The 20250-nt window shown below is 33.1% G+C and overlaps 1 protein-coding gene across 1 annotated transcript in view; it reads left to right on the top strand.

Moving 5' to 3' along the window:
* Positions 1-19521, top strand: part of LOC145681088 (uncharacterized) — a 137544-nt gene extending 118023 nt beyond the window's left edge. The window contains exon 2 of the mRNA XM_081752463.1: positions 9266-19521. Within this exon, the coding sequence (XP_081608589.1) occupies positions 9266-10473 (1208 nt within the window). The 3' untranslated portion in view covers positions 10474-19521. The remainder of the gene's footprint in view (positions 1-9265) is intronic.
* Positions 19522-20250: the final 729 nt, after the last annotated feature.

The raw sequence follows: 20250 nt of genomic DNA, 5'->3' as shown, positions 1-20250 counted from the left end.
TGAACGGTCTACCACCGTGGCCCCAATTGATTTGTACGTAACTGGTACAATACCCGTTCTTCGTACGGGGAGAATACGTTTCATTTTGGACATAAAGGGCTGAATTTCGATTTAAACTCCACCGGAAATGTCGCTGTTCGTCTCAGCGACCCCGAAAACTATGGATTCGACAGTAACATTTGTCATTTTTTTAAAATCATTTTTATGTATCTTCCCTAGGGTGGTCCTTAATTTTCGATTTTCGAATTTCTTTGCTCCCAACCCCTAAATTGATTCCACATCAGACCAGATTAACCCATGAAAAAAAATTGGCTCAATTGAAAAATATTTAGCCGACTCCCAAGCGACTTAAACATCTGATTACATATACAATATATAGTATATGACAAAAGTTCGGAATATACTCTTGTAACTTTGAAACGACTGAAGGGAAAGGGATCATAGTTTGAATGAAGGAGACGGAGGTATATCTACACCCGAAGCTGAGTAGTACATTGATGGCGGCCATCTTGGATTCATAACCAAAATTTTAAATAGAAATGGGGTTGTGTGACATATCATTTTGGATTAGTTTTTCACCATAAATACACATCCGTGTTTATTTTTGACTTATTTCTGATCGTATAATAGCTATTACCTTTGGAATATAAATATACATGTGTGTCATTTTCTGTAACGATACCGGAATGCGCTAATGTCGAAAGTTTTAAGGTGTGGGTACTCCAGCTGCAAGTAGCATAGAGAAGGTTGACAGACTAGTGATATTTGCAACTTCTAACGGCAAAGGATAATTATTAGGCATCCCTGAAATACAATCATCTACAGGAGAAGCACAAGCTACAGCTCTTTACGAAGCAGTGAAGAAATGGGGCATAGAACATAAAATACAAGTGTTATACTTCGATATAACTGCAGGCAACACCGGCAGAATAAATGGCCCTTGTACAAATCTTGAGAAGAAGTTTGATCGTAATTTACTGTACCTACCGTGCCAACATTACCATCTGGACCTGATGTGCTTTTGTTTGAAAGATTTATGCAATCCTGGTCATCCATTGAAGATGTTCGTGTCAGTATGCTGGAATTTATACAACAACAGAACGCCAGAAACACCATAGAGGCTATGATGTTTCTCTATGGCGTTTGTCTTGTTGATCTATGAGATGGCTATGATCTTCCTAGGCGGCATCCTTCCACAAGGAGTTTCATTTCACATTCCTGTTCGGTGGATGGCAAAGGCTATGTGTCGCACACCCGATGGAAGTATGTTATAACTAAAAAAAAAAAAAAAAAAAAAATTTTGAGTTATCATCGCTCAAAAGAGAATTGAGAGAGAGAAGCGAGCACTACCTGGTGGTATTTTCGCAGAAACGTAACTAAACAAATTAACCCCTAGATGGCAGAAATACCAGTATTCCAGGAAGCAAATTTGATAGAATAACAAACTTTAAGAGTCATGTTCCCATAAATGTGTATTTCTGACTTGCAACAGTTTTCCACCGGGTGTGCGATATGTGGATTCCGAGATCAATTTGAACTGACGAGAAAAGAGAACAACTGAATCTAGAAACTATGCATTTTTTTTTGTTCTAATCTATTCAAAAGTTTGGTTCGTTGCACCACTGGCTGTGAAAGCTCCGTATCACAATTACAAGTTTTTACAGAAGTTAATTGAATATAAGGAAGTAGAACCAGAGATTAGTAATTGTACTGTGAAAAGATTCGCTAATTATCTGTGGTATCTGTCACCAAAACCTGCACTATTTGCATTCTTTGATGAAGAAGTACCGCAACATGTGACAAAAAAAAAGTGTTTCTAATGTAACGGAGTGTACAGAAGAATATGATGTACAAAACCAAGTAAAACGATACTCTGTAAATAGTGCAGAAGTCAACAGCTTTAAAGAAAAAGAATTCTCGGTCTTCGTTTCCGCAGATTTTCTATAGACACAAATTTTCTAAAAACATGCCATCTACTTGGAAACAAGATGGCAACTTTGAACGTGGGTTGGAAGCATTGAAAGACATTATATTGGTGAACAATGTAGCAGAGAGAGGTATGAAACTGATACAAGAATACGGGAGCATTCTAAGAACGTGAAAGAAAAACAATATATACTGAAGATCGTCAGTGAACAAAGAAAAGAGTATTCTGATGATAAAAAATTGGTTTAATCAGGAAATAGAATCTGAGTCAGGTTTAAAAGCGAGCGGGTACGCGGGTGACGCCGTTCCCCACCTCGAAAAAATATGTACGGCGTCACCCCAGTTCCTAAAGAAAAATACAAGGAGCGAAGATAGGTTGAGGTGACGGCGTGACGTCATGCCGCTACCTACCGTCCCCCTACCTTTTCAGATCCACTTTTACCCTTGATTTGAGTAGTTATTGACAGCCTTCAGCTTTTATTATTATTGTCATTTTAAACCTTTATTAACTATGTATTTTTACGTACTTCATGTAAATAATTTCAACATAGGTTGCTGTGCATGGGGACGAAATGTGGCATTATATAATAATATATATAATTGCTTTCTTGACATTTTTATGTTCATCTTTTCAAATACTTTTGTAAACTATGAGAAAAGACAATATTGAAGGATATTAAACTGTTATTATAAAGGTAATGACTATTATATGATCAGAGATAAGTCGAAAATAAGGACAGATGTATATTTGTGATTTAAAAGAATGATATGTCACACAACCCCATTTCTATTTAAAATTTTGGGTCTGAATCAAAAATGGTGGACTTCAAGATGGCCTCCATTATGGTACTACTCAGTTTCAGGTGTGGATCTATCTCCACTACCTTGATCCAAAATATGATCAGGTGTGGATCTTCAGCCGTTTCAAAGTTACAAGGGTCTATTCCAAACTTTTGTCATATACTATATATTATAAATGCATTCAAAAGTTTAGGGCGCTTGGGGGTCGGTTAAATATTCTTCAATTGAGCCCATTATTTTCCATGGGTTAATTTGGTCCGACATTGAACCAATTTAGGTGTTGGGAGCAAAGAAATTCGAAAAAAGGATCTTCATATAATTAAGGACCACCTTAATCTCCCCCTTCCCCTCCCCCAAGTTGCAGGGTTGAATTTGGATTTAACCGACATTGGAAGTGTCCCTGTTCATATCAGCGCCCCAGAAAACTATGGATTCGACAATAATATTGGTCATTTTCGATCATTTTTGAATATCTTCCCCGTCCCTCTCTACTAAGTTGTACCGTGAAAGTGAAATGAGAAAAACTATCCCAGGCCCAAATTTAATCTATGTTGAAAATCTGATCGAGATCGGTCGGGTGGTTCAACAGTTATTAAGTCACAAACATAGTAACTTTCATTATGAAAATGATCTATTTTCGTTAGAAATTAAACAGAACATAATATCAATAACACTTGGCGAGGGTGTTCAGTTACTACATATGCAAAAGTCCGAAACAATATATCCTATACAAGCCCCCAACTGATTCAGATTTCTCTATAATCGTAGATATCGTTCTTCATAACCTTGATTCTGCATAAGGATTTTCACGTCACAAATCAAAATGTTTTGGATGACTTTGATAAGGTTGTTTATTTATTTCACTCTTATTTCTGTCCGAAGGAATCTTATGCATAGCATTTGTCAGGATTCTCCCTAACTTTCATTACTACAATTTGTCTATAATAATTCACTTGTATACGACTTTCTTTAACTTACGAAACATATACCCATGGAAATTAAATTGTTTTTTTGCATTTATTTCATTGATGTACTTACTCAAAATAGACCTTTGCAGAAATTTAAGCCCCCATAATCTTGAGAATTCACAGAAGTAAAATTTAACGATTCATATTTACCTTCAAAATTTAGGTCAAATATGTAGAAAAAGTGAAACAAATTGGGATTCTTTCTGTTTAAGAAGTCTTTTTATGAATGTGAAAACACGCTTTTTAAATCACTATGTCGATATCGGTGCTGTATCTTTGTTTTCCATGCACAAAACGTGGGCACAGTCAGTCATTTCATGCTTAAAGATATAATAGTTTTTGAATGTTGCAACTAGGGGAAGCATGTTGGCTTACTATTACAGATGATTGTAGCACGCCATTTTCCATTTCCCTGTTCTCTTCCCTTTTCCTTCACGATTAGAATCAATAGAATGTACAGATTAGAATGTGGTGGTTGCTTTGGCCTACTTTCTTTTGTTTTGGACATTCCGTTTTAGATGGCGCTTACAGTCTCCAAGGTTAGCTATTGCGTGTTTCAATGCTACCCATTTAAGTTTTGTAACACGAGAGTTGAATGCGGTTAACTTCTGTGCAAGCAGGAACAAATAATAAATAAACAGCAAGAGAAGAATGCATGGTATCTGATTTTTTTCTCTTAAAGATGAAATCTTAATTTTCAAATTTAAAAAAAAAAAAATCAAATTATTACATTGATATTAAAATTAGTTTACTTAACATCTATGTATAAATGTTAAAAAAATGAAAATAATCTACTTTGTGATCGAAAGGCGGGGGAAGAGCTGAAGCATTTGAAATTAACTTGTATAAAGTTATCGCCTATCTTGAAGTGGATTTCTTCGTATCATTTTGATTAAAATGCGTATACTAAGTGGACAGTAACGTAGAAATTTTTTGCCAAAAATAGAGTATTTCAGAAATCTGTCAGTTTCAGAGATGAAATTCGATATGTTAACTCCTCTTTTAGGTGTGCCAGCGTTTTTGAAAATTCTCGTTTTAAGGAACATATGAAACTCGGTATATAAACGACCCCGCCAAGTGAACTTTGTGGTGGACAAACAACGTGTGCTTGGGTTTCCTCAGGGTTCTCTCACTTTCTTCATTCCACAATTTCATTCATTTCTTATCATCACCGTCTCCTTTAGCCTAACCGGCATAACCGTGGGACGTAAAACTCAAAGATTTTCGGTATATAAACTTCTCATTAGAAATAAGCTAGCATGTGTCCTAGTTTTTGAAAATGTTCGTTTTAAGGGACGTATGAAACTCGGTACGTAACCTTCTCATTAAAAATAAGCGAGTACGTATCCCAGTGTTTATGCAAATTCCCGTTTTAAGGGACATATGAAATTAGGGTAACTCGGTATGTAAATTTCTTATTAAAAATAAACGATTACATGTGATAACGATTTTAAAAATCCCCGTTTTAAGGGACATATGAAACTCGGTATGTAAACTCCTCGTTAAAAATATAAGCGAGTACGTATCCCAGCGTTTTTGAAAATTCCCGTTTTAAGGGACATATGAAACTCGGAAAACTCGGTATGTAAATTTCTTATTAAAAATAAACGATTACATGTGACAACGATTTTAAAAAATCCCATTTTAAGGGGCATATAAAACTCGGTATGTAAACTCCTCATTAAAAATAAGCGAGTACGTGTACCAGCTTTTTAGAAAGTTCCGTTTTAAGGGATATATGAAATTCGATATGTAAACTCATTCAAAATACACGAATACGTGTCCCGGCGTTCTTCAAATACCCGTTTTGAGGAACATATGAAACTCGGTAGGGTCTATGTAAACTCCTCACTCAAAATAAGCGAGTATCTTAAGGGGAGTAAGGTGTTTAAAATTTATGCCAGAAATAGAATATGTTATGGGTTTCTATTGTGATGCCTACACTTTCATTAAAATATGTATATTTTAAAGGGGGAAAGAGCTGAAGGTTCAAAGTATTTCCATGAAGTTATTAACCCCTTGTGAAGAATGAACATTTTAGCTAGTATTTTAAAAACATGATTTGTATTATACTAAGTCCATGGTCAAGGTTGCTCTTCCTTAAACACAATGAACTTCTAATAAGTCCAGCTGTTAATTAATGACGTATTTGTTACGTGTGAAACGATTACGTAATATGTAAATGAGTACGATCAGCAGTTTTCGTTAAGTAATGTAAATCAGATGATCTATTACGTTAGTCTTTGTTGTGTCTGTTTGAAGGTTTAACAGAGACAAGATCCATTACTGAATACAGACTAGTGATTAATAATAATAATAATAATAATAATAATAATAATAATAATAATAATAATAATAATAATAATAATAATAATAATAATAATAATAATAATAATAATAAAACCACAAAGATTTTATGTGACAATTGACAATAAGAATTAGTGAATTTTGTTCAGTGATGATATTTTTATATGTTTCATACAGACCTTTGACTATATCTGCAAGATTGCCAAAGAAAAAAAATGTTCGATACACAGAGACAGTGGCATATAGTGATATGTTGAAACAGAGAGACAAGGGATGGCGTACCGAGCCTTAACACCACTTTTACAAGATATGAAAAAAATACGGTACTAAGATAAGAATACGTATATTGAAATCTTTCAGTGTAAGATCCACAAATATGCCCTTTTTAGGCTAAGGGAGACGGAAGGAAGTGAATGATGATGAAATACTCAGTAGAATGAGAGTGTGTGAGTAAACGGGAGTACCCCGAAAAAAAAACACGCACACGATGTTGTCCACCACAAACTTACTTGGCCGCAGATCAAACCAGGCGCCTCACGCACCAGATGTAAGCGCTTTACCACTGAGCCACCGTTTCTCCCAAGATAAGAATACAAGAAGAGCGCGTCTCCTGAGGAAGAAGAGTTTGTATTCTAAATTCTAAAAGTATTGAGAAGACTAATGCATTATAACATTATTATTATTATTACAGGTATTAACAAGGAACGGTGTCATCCGGATATCCGAATCAAACCTAGTCCATTCGATAAACATAACAAAGATATGTTCATGCACAAAAAATTAGGTGCCATGGACAAGTCCCTGGGGCCCATTAACCCTGTTACTATAAAGAAAATCGTAGACTCACAATGAAATAGCTATTGCATCAACACTGTTCATTCTCTTCAACATGAAACAAGCTTTCCAGAGGCGCTATGGATTGGGGTCCATAACGTACTTGAACAGGGAAAATTGGGATAATGTCGCGAAAATTCCCTCCAGAAATCCATACCATCAACTTTGGACCCCTCTGGAGTGGCCTCGGGTAAAAGCACACAATCCAAATGTATCTCGAAAAATACTATATGGGATAAGAAATGTGTACCAAGTTTTGTATTGATAGACAGAAAAGATATGAGGGGAAAGCGTGTATTGGTATACAAGCTTTTCCCTCAATCTTCCCTAATTCATTACGTATTATCAATGTCTATCTCCTTTAGCATACAGGTCATGATTGTGGGTCATCAACCTGTAGGGTCTAGATATAATAATTTTATTTAATTTCCTTTTATCCACTACATTCAGTCCGTACAACACATCAAAAATCCTACGCCATCTTGATTCTGTTCAAAATATTGATGGTCTGTCAATTATTTTTTGTTACTTGATGCGACATTGTTCCATTTGTCATGAATCGGACCCATCTGTTGTAACGGAATATCCGGGAACCCCACTTCCTGTGGGGGAACTCCCTTGCGGCGCCACTGAACGATTCAGAATCATGCATTTTTGAATAGAGCAGATTACAAGTCTAAGACAAAAACATGCCGCGTCAGATTAATAGCTAATAGTTTTGGGGATATTCGCCCCCCAAAGTTCATTTTTCCACGGTTTTGGACAGTCATAGCTCTGAAAGTATGAACTTTTGACCACGGATCCATATGAACTGTTTTCCTTATTTTAATGAATTGAAATGAATGAAATGAAATGAAATCTTTGAGTTTTACGTCCCACATTTATGCCGGTTAGGATAAAGGAGACGGTGATGACGAGAGATGAGTGAAATGGTGGAATGAAGAAAGTGGGAGGAAACGGGAGAACCCCGAGAAAACCCACGGTGTTTGTCCACCACAAAGTTCACTTGGCGGGGACTGGGATCGAACCCGTGACCCCAAGCACCACAGGTGAACGCTCTACCACTGAGCCACCGCGCTCCCACCCTTATTTTAATGATGTGAGGAATCACCTGTTTCAGTTTGTCTGTCTAGTACATTAACAACCTGTATATATATATATATATACAGGGTGTTAATTAACTAGACCGACAAACTGAAACAGGCGATTCCTCACATTAAAATAAGAAAAAACAGTTCATATGGACCCGTGGTCAAAAATGTGTGTGTGCGCCGAGAACCAAAATATCTTAAGATTATTATGTATTTTACCAAGTTGTAAAGGATCAAAAGTGAAAAATCTAGTTCAATAATGGAGGTGACCCATCCTCCAGAAGTGGTAGAAATAAACCATTTCTGGTTTAACGTTGATCACTACAGTATAAAAACGGTAATATAGATAGCGGAAATGGTTTTCTGCGATCGATTACGCGTAAAAAACAGAAAGAAAATCAGATAAAGATCGACAATAATATATTGAAAAAAATGTGAAGCATGTTCTTTATGCTACGTATAAGCAAAATTTAACAATAATGAATATTGTAACAGTTATCGCAACTCTGTACCTATACTATTAGTAATGGTATATCTTATGTATTAAAGGAATGGTTACTCTAATTTTAAGTATTACGTTTAATATATATAATTTTATTGTGAAAATATTTTCATAGCGTTCCTTAATTCCTGACGTTCTCCAAAATTTTCCTAAAATTGACCCCCATTATATCCATTTTTAAAAATATCTCGAAGTTCTAACCTCCAATACTTTTTCTTTCATGGATTTATCATCGCATATCAAACTGGGAAGCTTCTATGCATCACAGTAGCTAACTTTTTCGTCTTCATATAAGATTTTTTTGTTTTGTTTTAGTACTGTTCGCGAAATGTATGCTCTTTCGTCCCTCCTTCTTTTTCTTACCACCGTATCTTCTATTATACTATGTCGCTCATGATAAATTCCTTCTCAACAAATCTCCCTACCAGTTTTCCTTCCTCTTTTTCAATTTTCTTTATAACTGTTCTTTACACCCCTACCATTCATTCGTTCCCGTTCGAATCAACTAATTTTATCCATTCTTCTCCACAACCAGATTTCGAGCGCCTCCAGTCTTTTTCCATTGTTTTTGCATGGTATTCATCATGTTACTGTTCAATACTGATTATTAGCACGCTATAAATGTTACATACTGTATTCTGTACAAATTTGTTCTTTGTAAAAGTGGTCTAAATATTTCAAATAGCCATTTTTCCCTCAATTCTGTACAGAAAATTTCAATGTTGGACTTTGTATTATGACTTGCTACCCCAATATGGCCATCCTTTCTATAAATGTTTGTAATATAAAGCTATTCTAAACAAATCTAGTAATTTTCATTTGTTTACTTCATGCAGGCTTTGGAGCACCTGTGCCACGTACTTCAATGGGCAGAATGGCTGCGGTCATATTTGCAGCAGTGGGTATACCGTTGCATCTTCTTCTGATCGTCAATTTTGGAACTTTGGTAGCTGATGTTCTGCAGCATGTATCACGGAAAACTCCGTCCATATCTGTTGCACTCCGCGGGAACCGTCAACAAAGTCGTAATAACAATAAAAATGAAGGTGATTCTCCTGAAAGTGTGGAGCTTCAAGGAACCAAAAGCAGCCCGTCCCTGCCAACAATAATTCGAAGACCGCCACGCACGCCGACGGACATTTCTAAATATTCGCCACCAAGAAGAAGAACCCGTAATCCCGAGAATTCTACGCCAATTTCCAACAATTATCGTGTGGAAGAATGCGAAGAGAGCCAACAATTACAGCAATTCTATCAACAATCAGTGTCCCCTCGTGGTATTGTTAGAAGAACTTCTTCAGACGATACAAATGCTATTCAAACGGGTAATAATAGTGGATATGAATCTAGTTCGCGACCAACCACAACAACGGAAGTAAGTTCAGTGAACTCCACACCGCAAACTAGGCGAAAGTCCTCTGCGGGATCAGATGTAGTGAACGTTGAATGGCCGTCATCATCAGCGAAAACTGTTATAGTGCTGCCGGCACGGGAAGATCGAAGTGACGGTACAGTGTACAGAAACAGGACGAGAATTCAATTACCTCCCATCCAGAAAACGGCACAACAAACGCACACTAATAATACTAACTCCACTGGTGTTGCAACTGCTACAACTCCTACTTCCAACAACAGAAATGGAACAAGAACTTCTCCTTCACAAGTTAGAAGACGAAACTCTGCCTCTTCCAAAGTATCGACTTACAACAACAAAGAGACCATTTCGGAATCTGGTGATTTGCCAACGTGGTTGAAATGGTCCCCTGTAGCCGTCATTGCACTGTATTATTTGTTAGGTGTTCTCCTTTTTGGGTTAGCCAGAGGGAAAGGACCATCTTCGTGTTTTCTATTTCCTCTGGACTTCACGACGGCCGGTGGTGTTGGAAATGAGCCAGGTGTTGTTCGAACTTTTTATGCGTTGTATCTTGAGTGTGCAGTTGTTTTGGCAATATCAGCTGTCTCTATATGGAGGGTTTCAGCAACTAGAGGTCTTGTAGAACTAGGACTAAAGTTAAACATTGTTACTGCAGGATACACTTCTTGATATTAATTTCCCACTCTTTGTAATACCAATAATCAGAAACATTTAGATCTAAATATGGGTGGGCTTTGGTAAAGACAAATATGCTATATAAGGGAAGGGGCATCATGGTAATTAGAGCAGTACGGCATATTAGCATTGAAAAGGAGCTGAAATTGGATTATTTTAATTGAGAATTGCATTAAATTCATTCTTTATGAGTGCTGTTAAATCTACATAAACATTATCTTAATCACTAAAATCACTACAATTCACTATGGACAACTAATTTGGCGTGGACCCAGTTTTCATATGCTAAGAGCACCGCTGATAGTTTCATCTTGCGTATTACTTCCAAGATATCATCTTTTATAGCTTCCTTTCAGGTCGCTTATTAATTAGTTTTTGTTTCATTTTTAAAAAAATCAACTTGAATACATTCTCTTTGACATCATGTTTAACGTTCTTTACTTCTCTAGCTTTTCATTCGAGCTACTTCGTTTATTTTTTAAAAAATTACCACATCCACAAGCTATAGCAATTTTCTTCATATGGATGATTGTTTAACTTAGCTATTATTTTATTTTTTAAAAAAAGCTGTACTTTAGGAGCCAAAGACTATACATTTGAGAGTTATTTTAAAATTCCATCAATATATTCAGTTTCCTCGTTAAACAAGTTGGATAACCATATAACTTTTAAGTTCGGAAAAATCTAAGCTATTTCACACCTCTTCATATATATTTCCAATATACCATAGGGAAAAGTAAAATAACATTTTTAAGATTTGAAACATTATGTAATAACAATTACAATACAATAATCTAAACCAGTAAACCTTTACTGAGTTCTTTATCATAAAACAGTTCATTATGAAAATCTTTGATGGTTTAGATGTAAAGTCTTTACTGAGTAATTAAGAATATCTGTTTAACACTTGCAGGATTAATTAACATTAACCCATAAACTACCCAATAAAAACTACCTGCAGGCCTTTTGTAAGAACGAAGAACTAAGTTGCAAAATGTTAATAAAGTTCCTTAACTTTTGCTACGTTTTGAAAACAACAAATGAAAATATGCCATGGAATTCATTGAATTTTAAACATTTCTTACAAGTAAAGTGAACATGCTCGTACCCAAAGAACAGAAGGACGGGATTTGAAATTAAAACTCTAAACTGGAATAGTTCCATTTCATACTGAGGATATCATTAAATTAGATTATCTTAAATTGTATGATGTAATTGTAAATTAGGTAATTTCAAATGTCAGAAGTTAGATATATCGAACAAAAGTTCAAATTTGCGTTAATAATTATAAGTTAATCTAAACAAAATGATTTCTTTCGCTCGTGGATTTCCATTCCTTTGGTTTCTTATTGTGATAAAAAAAATGACCACTTCATTTGCTTTTGTACTCATTGTATTGGCGATATCTCAGCGAAAGTAATGGAATTATGATTACATTAAATCTTTAATCATTCTAATAATACACTTTTATCCCAGCTTAACTTTATTCTTAATCGTTACGTTTAACAACTCTGAACCGCTCTATCATCTTCCAGTATCATACAAAAGATTACGACCGTTCTCATAATAAACACTAAAGTGCTTCGATTTCTTTCTGCAAATTATAAATGAAAATCAGTAAAATAATTCTAGAAGGAGAGTTTTCTGTTCACACTTAAATTTGAATTTGTAAAATTATATATTTTATTTAACCTACCAGATGTCGTACTGTTCGATGTGCTTTGTCAAAAACGTCGAGTGAGACTTCTGTTTCTACTTTCCTTAAGGTGCTACACGCATTACCAATAATTTAAAAATTTTCTTTCAAAATATCGTTAAACAAAGACGTGGAAAAGTTCGGTAGATGCCCCTTCCTTTATTGCCTCAATGTTAATATTTAGTTAGCAAAATGAATGACCATTGTATAAGCTTCCATCAACTTCAATGAAATATTATTAATACGTTTCATTTAACGCAAAAACAAGCGAACATGCTGATAAGTACAGTTGGTATGCATACAGCTACCATACACTAGCTTCTACATACAACAAAGATGCAAAATTGCTTTGATTACATGATATGTATCATAATTTTCTTATTGAAATTTTAACAAAAAAAAAAATCTTTGGTTTATCTGAAAGATAATATATCTTTAAGAAATGACAAAATAGAGTGAAATAGATTTTCTAGTACTAGTTGCTAGTTCACTATTAGCTCATCAGTTAAGGTGCATATACAAATGTTAAAGCTACTGCTTTCTGAGCTCTTAATTATATTACTAAATATCGCTTAGAAAAACTAAAAATATTTCACAAACAGTCTGTTCACGCTTCAACCTAGTTTCTTGGAATTAGATAATTATCACAAATATAAGTTCTATATAATCTAGTCATGTAATGAACTGTGTAGTACTACGAACAATAGACTATGCTCTAATGTATGAAATAACATTGTTCAATAAGAGTTAATGACCGGATTTCAAAATGTTCTTGTTAAACCGGATTTCAAAATGTATTTGATCTTTACTTAATAATTATAATTCATATTACATGAAAACTTTTGTGTTCAAGACTCAAATTATCTGTTTATAAGCTAATACATTAACGTAGAGTTTATCTATTAATCTTGCACATGTAGCAGTGTATGGCTTCGAATTAATGCTATTTTCTGCAACTTATTTATTTGAATACTGAAGTCAATGGGACAGAAGGAAAGAACAAACATGTATACGTATTTGGGCAAGTTAGAAAGTACGAGTAACAGCAATACTGCGTTCCAGTTTAAGCTAATTTGTATCTTTCGAAAGGCTTGCTGAAAATAATTTGTTAATATTGTGTTTTCTTTTACTTATTATAATCGATTTCTTTAAAATTGGTATCTCAAGGTCATGGACTCAGTTCTCCACCGCACGCACAGCTCCCAAGCTTTTTTCTTTCTTAACCTCAACTGATTTTTTATATCTGAAGATGCAGACCTACGGTAAGTTTCAGTTATCTATGTCATTGACTTTTCTTATAAATAGTTTTGTAATATTATAATTTTAAAGGCAAAATGGATGAAAAATTATGAAGATGTTGAAGAATGGCAGATAAATCTCGCCTCTTCACCTCTAGCTTTCCTTAACGAGCTTCACTCGGCTCAAATAGCGTGTCGAGATGTTGCCAGTTCTTCACTGTTGCCAATCCAATCCTAAAAAGTTTGCTAACGAAGAAGTCATGTAAATAAAGTTCATTAGCTTTTGTAAGAGGATAATCACGTATACAAACTGGAACTAGTAACAGTAATTGCTTCTGATATCATCAGAAGTAACAAAATTAATTGATAATATTACTAATACACAATTTTATAAACACAAAAGATATATCTATTTATACTTTTCTTTTCCTACGCTTGGCACAATTTATAAAATGCTTATTGCATTATATGTTGGGTACAAAGCACAAAATTTTAACAGATGTACTATATTTAAATGAATACACGAAAGTATTGACCAAACATTTCCCTCATTCAACCATTCGTCAAATAGGTGAAATGCAAAGAACGACATTGTATACAGAAAATGAGATAATTTTGTTTAGGAAATGAAAATGAAAACTTTCAGTTTTACGTCCCACGATTATGCCCTGCCGACTAAAGAAGACGAATGGCTGATGAAACTGAATAATTATAAAATAATTGGTGAAATGGAAACGTGGAAGGAAACGGGAGAACCTTGAGAAATACGCACGGACACGATGTTGTTCACCACAAATTCACAATTTTATTAGGGTTAGAAATTATGTTTAAAGCGCTAAGGTGTGAGGGAAAACTATAATATACATAAGATGGTCGAAAAGCCGGTAGCCGAGAAGATAGAGGTGGTACTAAGGCCATGATCTTGAGACTCCAATTCTAAACTAGACGAGTACTATATGTTACCTAGTTATGTACTGAAATATAATTTATGCTCAAATATGCACAAAAAAGATATTAGAAAAACAAAGTATTTAGTACAAATGTTTCAAACAAAATGTCAATATTTAATAACTTAAAACAGTTAGGCCTATAAGGATCTTTATTTTCTTCATATGTGATTAAATATATGTTTTTAATTAATAAGTAAAAATAGTGTTTCGTATTTAATATAGCGTTTTAGTTGGAAAGAGCGTGGAATAGTCTCGAACTATTTTGAACTTCAAATAAATTAAAAGATTATAGTTTAACACTATTTATTAAGATTAATAATTAAGATTATAATTTAAGATTACAATCAATAAATATTTACATTATAATATGTCCATAGTAGATTGACTATATCTATAACAATAAATAAAAAGTTTGGCCAATATATATAACTATATATCGATAATAATTTGTGTTACTGTTTCAACGATTAATCATCTCTTCATCTGTATTCAATGTGTCTGACAAAGAGAATGATAACTTGCCGAAACTAGGTGCACAAGTTGTTAATAATTTATAGTTATTTCCTTGGTCAAATTTGTAATCCATCCTTGGTCATTAAATATGTCATTATCAATAATTTCATTGTTGACCATATATTCTAGTAATTATTAATCAAAATGTTGTTCTAAACAACAGTGCCAGGAACGTAATTCGATGGCTGCGCAGACAAAGAGTGAGATACACTGGCTAAGAAAGCATTTTTAATATGCCGTCGGAAAAGAACAGAAATAATAGTGCAATTTGATAGTATTGAAGATTGAAGTAAGTAGCTTATTTATTTCAATTTGAGGAATGAATACTTTTCTAAATGAGTTTTTTTTTTTTGCGATTTGGGCTATAGGGTAATGTAGTGATATAATACTTTAAATAAAACATGACGTTTAAATACAAAAATACTGCTGATGAAAAGAATATTTTAAAACAAAGTAAAGAAACATTTTTTATAGCAAAAATTAATACTCTTGAAATTTAGCAACGCTAATGTAACACATCTCATTGTCTTTCCTATTTGATAATATCCCTATTTGAAAAGAAGAACGTCTCAGTCGTCCCCATAAGAGTCACCACCAGCCTAACTGCCTAGGTAGCGTTTATAAGACTTAAACGGCACCACAAAAACTAAACATATGGACACGAGCTCTAAATTTTAAGTTTTCTGCCGTTTAGGTTTTGTGTCGTTGAGAATGATGTTCGAAACATTATTCTAGGTACTGATATTGCACTCTACCTGTAGTTGAAGCTTATGTTGACATTCGACAGTTTGCCAGAAATGAACATTCTTTTCTGCAATTGCAGCCACCTTTCGATTGAACTGTGAACTTCATGCATAAGTACATTATAATTAGATAATTTTGTACTGTTCATAAAGTAAGAGAAAAAAATCTATCAATGTGTATTATTTTTCTATTAATATTTGATTACGAAAAAAATAGCATGTATTCGAATAAAATCAATGCTTAAGTGGAAGATTAAACAGAAATGAAATAAAAATGATACATTTATTCCCTAAAATTTTTATGACATCGACAAAACTATTTCTTTCTATGTTTACTTGTCGACTTATGATGATTAGTGGTGATTATCTCATTTCTCAATGCTACTGCGCAGCAAGGACCATCGAACATCATTCATGGCATTGGTTTAAAATAAAATTATGATCATTAAACGTATGTATCAGTTCCCTTCAATGCTATTTCAAGCGTTGAAAACACGTATATCGTAACTCTAATTACAAAAATGAATGTTAAGAATATTATTAATTTTTTATTTGTAATGTTAATAAGATAATTTCATCGTATTTTTAAAATTACTGTGGATTAATATTGCTACTTGTCGCCAAATAAATAATCTTTCTTGCCTCATTTGTCAGTTAATCTTCTCTTATTCTAGAAACAAAGAATTTGAAGTGGCATAATCTTTAGAAACAGAAGAAAATAGAATATTATACATAAAATATATATATCCACAGATACAAATAAACCAGATGGCGTGCGTAGTGCTTGTTTGAAATAACCTGCTTTCAAAGGCAAAATTTTCTGGCAAACATCATCATTGTCGTTGAAACATATCAGAAGTTGTAATAAAATATGTTGACCAAAAGAGGGGTCTTTTTTCTTAATTCCCAAAGTATGCATATGAAAAACAAGTATTACATTCTTTTTATTTTACAGAAAGAATTACTATTATTTTCCAAATTGTTGAAGGGGATATATATATACTATTCTGGCTTTATTTCACGAGTACCTAGCTTCATCTGATATATGGTATCTTCAGCATTTCAAATATGTACTGTAAATTTTAACTGTGTGGTGTAAAATATTTATTCACTTAAACTAAAGAAATATGGATTTGTTTTATATTTTGTTATTACTGCCAGCTGGTCAGAAATAATATGAAGAGGTTTGTAGTATAGTAAAAACATTTTAGGAAATAACAAAGCTCGTACAATATCGAAATTTATTACAGGCTTCATAAATACACTAACAGATTGAAGTGTATTGTTTCAACAATACACCGGAATAAGATTAATTAATGCAGCGTCATCATGCACTAAATTTAATAAATAAGTAAATTTTTTAACAAGTCAGTTCAAACAAAACAGGATTAACTTAATAAGATCCATAGAGCTATTTAATATAATTTTTATAAATTAATTATGATATTAAGTTTACAGGCTGTTACATAAATGTGTCAGAATATTTTGGAAAACATCAAAATAAGAAAAAAAAAGTCGTATGGACCCGTACTCAAAAATGGAAAGTTTCGGAGTTATAGGATGCCGAAAACGTGAAATAAATGAACTTAAAAAAATTTGTAGCTCCACTAGTATCGGACCTATCGAAATCGAGTCAAGATGAGGAACTAGTATGTGAACTATCTAAATATGCATGTTCAAGAATGCTCCAGTACTTGCACACCAATTTTTAGAGAGGTATATGGAGAATGATCAAGTAGCTTCTCTCATAATGATTGTGCAAATACCGGAGGTTCTAAATGATGGATAGTTCACATACTAGTTCCTCAGTAATGTCTTGACCCTACTATGATAGATCCCATAATAGTGGAGCTACGAACTTTTAAAGTTCACTTATTTCAAGTTTTCAGCATCCTATAACTCCGAAACTATCCACTTTTGAGCACGGGTCCATAATAACTTTTTTTATTTTGATGTGAAGAATCTGTTAACAAAATATTGCGACATTTATTTAACACCCTGTATGTTATATTTAATAAGTACTTAAAATAAAGTATTCATTAAGTATAACATCGATAAATACTATACTTAATATATACTTAAGTATACATTATTAAGTACTATACTTAATATAATATAGAAATACTAAGTAAGTTATAAATACATAATTATAAATAGTATTAGCATAAATACTATACTTAATATATAATACCTAGTATATATTAAGTATATCATTTCATTATGTATAGTACTCATAATGAAATTATATTAGATAGCTATTAATATCATTTTTATAGTACTGTCAACAATCTGAACTATTTACTGAATGAAGTTTAGAATTTTAATTTTTAAAAAATGAAAGTATTTATATAATACATATATATCCATATATCCATATAAAAATCTTTCTTTCTAAATTTCGTAAAAAAACAATGTTTGTAACATATCGAAAGATTATTACAAGTAACAAAAGACCAATACCCTTGTTTGTAAATATTATTATTGACTTGGATAAGGAAAAAATGATTATAATAACAAGTTAATCTTGAAAAAGAATTTTAAAAATTGTTAATCAATCTATCTATATATATCTATAAGAAGAACGTTTTTACATATTTATCAAATTTCTTACGAGTTGAAAGATATTTGTTCCTCGCCAAGATCTCATGAACATGTTAACGCAAAGGAAGATGATAGTGTAGTCTTTCTTCTTTACTTCTGAGGGAATTAAAATATATATATCTGATATATATATATAACTTACAAAGTTTACTATATGTTGTATTTCTTGTTTATCTATACTGTCTATTTACAACATGGATTTACATCTAGATCAGAATTACTTTATATACATTTTCTCAAATTATGAGTAACAGTCTCTCAAAAAATTTTATTAATATTAAAATAATGTACTATTTTGTATATTTAAGAACAATAATTGTTTCTTTGTTAGGAAATTTTAAAATGGAATTCTTTAATATTCGTGCTACACAACTCACAATGTTTCAGGTTTGTTCTAGGAATATCTCTGGAGTTTTGGCGCACTTCTGAGAATATTCCCTTGCGTGTTGTGTGGATTTGTTCTGCATGGATACAGGAAAAGGGTAAATAGTTTTATAGCTCGATATTGTAACAAAGATGTATAAATTGTTGTAATGATAGACGTTTCTTTAGTATAATATAACTGTTGATAGAAAGAAAAATCATAAACAATTACAGTAAATTCCCTTCTAAGTTGGACAACTACAGACTCTTCCAAACTTATTCCACTTTCAGAGATATTCCAGAGAGAGAGGGCGTGGACACTCTATATTCTAGAGTTCGAGAAGAAAATATACAAGACAGAAGAATGTCCAACTTACTGATATTTTACTGTTAAATGTTAGAACACAAAGTTTGTCTGGAGAAAAAGCTTACTTGTGTTCAAAATTAGAATGCTTTCAGAATGGTAGTAGTGGGAATACTGTTTACTGAATATTTGGTCATCATTTTGTAGACAAGAAAACTATCTATTATACATATAAATATATATATACACATACATACATGAAAATACTGTAGACAATATTTTAAAGGACCTGTGTGCAAGACGAAATACAATGTACGTATTAGAAGCTTGCACTCATAAGTAAGTAAATATTCTAACGTTATTAAGAAAATATACTAATTGGAGTTTAGAAATATGTTTCAAACAATATAGCTCGTTATGTTAATATCATACGGAATTGCCATGGCATAGTAACAATTGCCTTTTGCAATCGAATTACAGAGTAACGCTTTTACAAGTGGCCTTGATAGAGTGATAGAGTATTTGCTATGTATCGCTGATATCGAACAGATTATGTATATATATAGTAATAATGATATCACAAAGTAGGCTAATAACAAAATTTGTATCGTTGTAAGAATAAAAATTGCTATTCTGTCAAATTTATTTGTTTATTTTAATGACTTTTTTGTTTCTGTGTCTCAAATTACTGTATATACTCTTTAAAACATACTGTCTTACTCATTAAAGGAGATAGGTATTCAACCTTTATAGTGTTGTGTACTTTAAGGACGTAAACATATTTTGACAATTAAGACTAGTACTTAACTTCGACAGTACGTGCCCATTCATCTCGATGTGAAAGACTTTCTGGATAGCATATTCCCAAAGAGAGGGACTGCGGAGTACCCATTTCGATCTCTAGATTTAATCTCCCCTAATATTTTCCCTCCTTTGGGGAGCTGTAAAGAATACAGTACGCCGACTGAAAACTACAAGTGGGAGCAAGCTTGAGATGATATACCATTTGAAACGATTACGTAGTTGTCGACGAGGTATTACGGCGGAAGATGACTCTTTTTGAACATTTACGTCTTTAAACTACAAAACACCACAAAAATCGTATACCTATCTCCTTTAATTAGTGATGTATTCTGTTTGGAAGAATGTATGCATTAATTTGAAACATCCTGTATGTTGCGAAGAAAATTACGAACTGATTATAGATATTTTAAGCATTACGATTCGACTTACTTTTTAAGAAAGTAAATGCCGGTATGGTGCAACATTCAATGCCGATGAGGCTATAGGTCAAAATCTTTCACCACTTGTTTCGCTCTCTTCAACAGTCCTCGTGTGATGTAACATTCAATTCCGATGAGGC

The sequence above is a fragment of the Thermobia domestica genome, chromosome 3, assembly GCF_964235325.1.
Source record: "Thermobia domestica chromosome 3, izTheDome1.hap1.1, whole genome shotgun sequence".
NCBI classification, from domain to species: domain Eukaryota; kingdom Metazoa; phylum Arthropoda; class Insecta; order Zygentoma; family Lepismatidae; genus Thermobia; species Thermobia domestica.
This window is presented reverse-complemented; position numbering and strand designations above follow the sequence as displayed.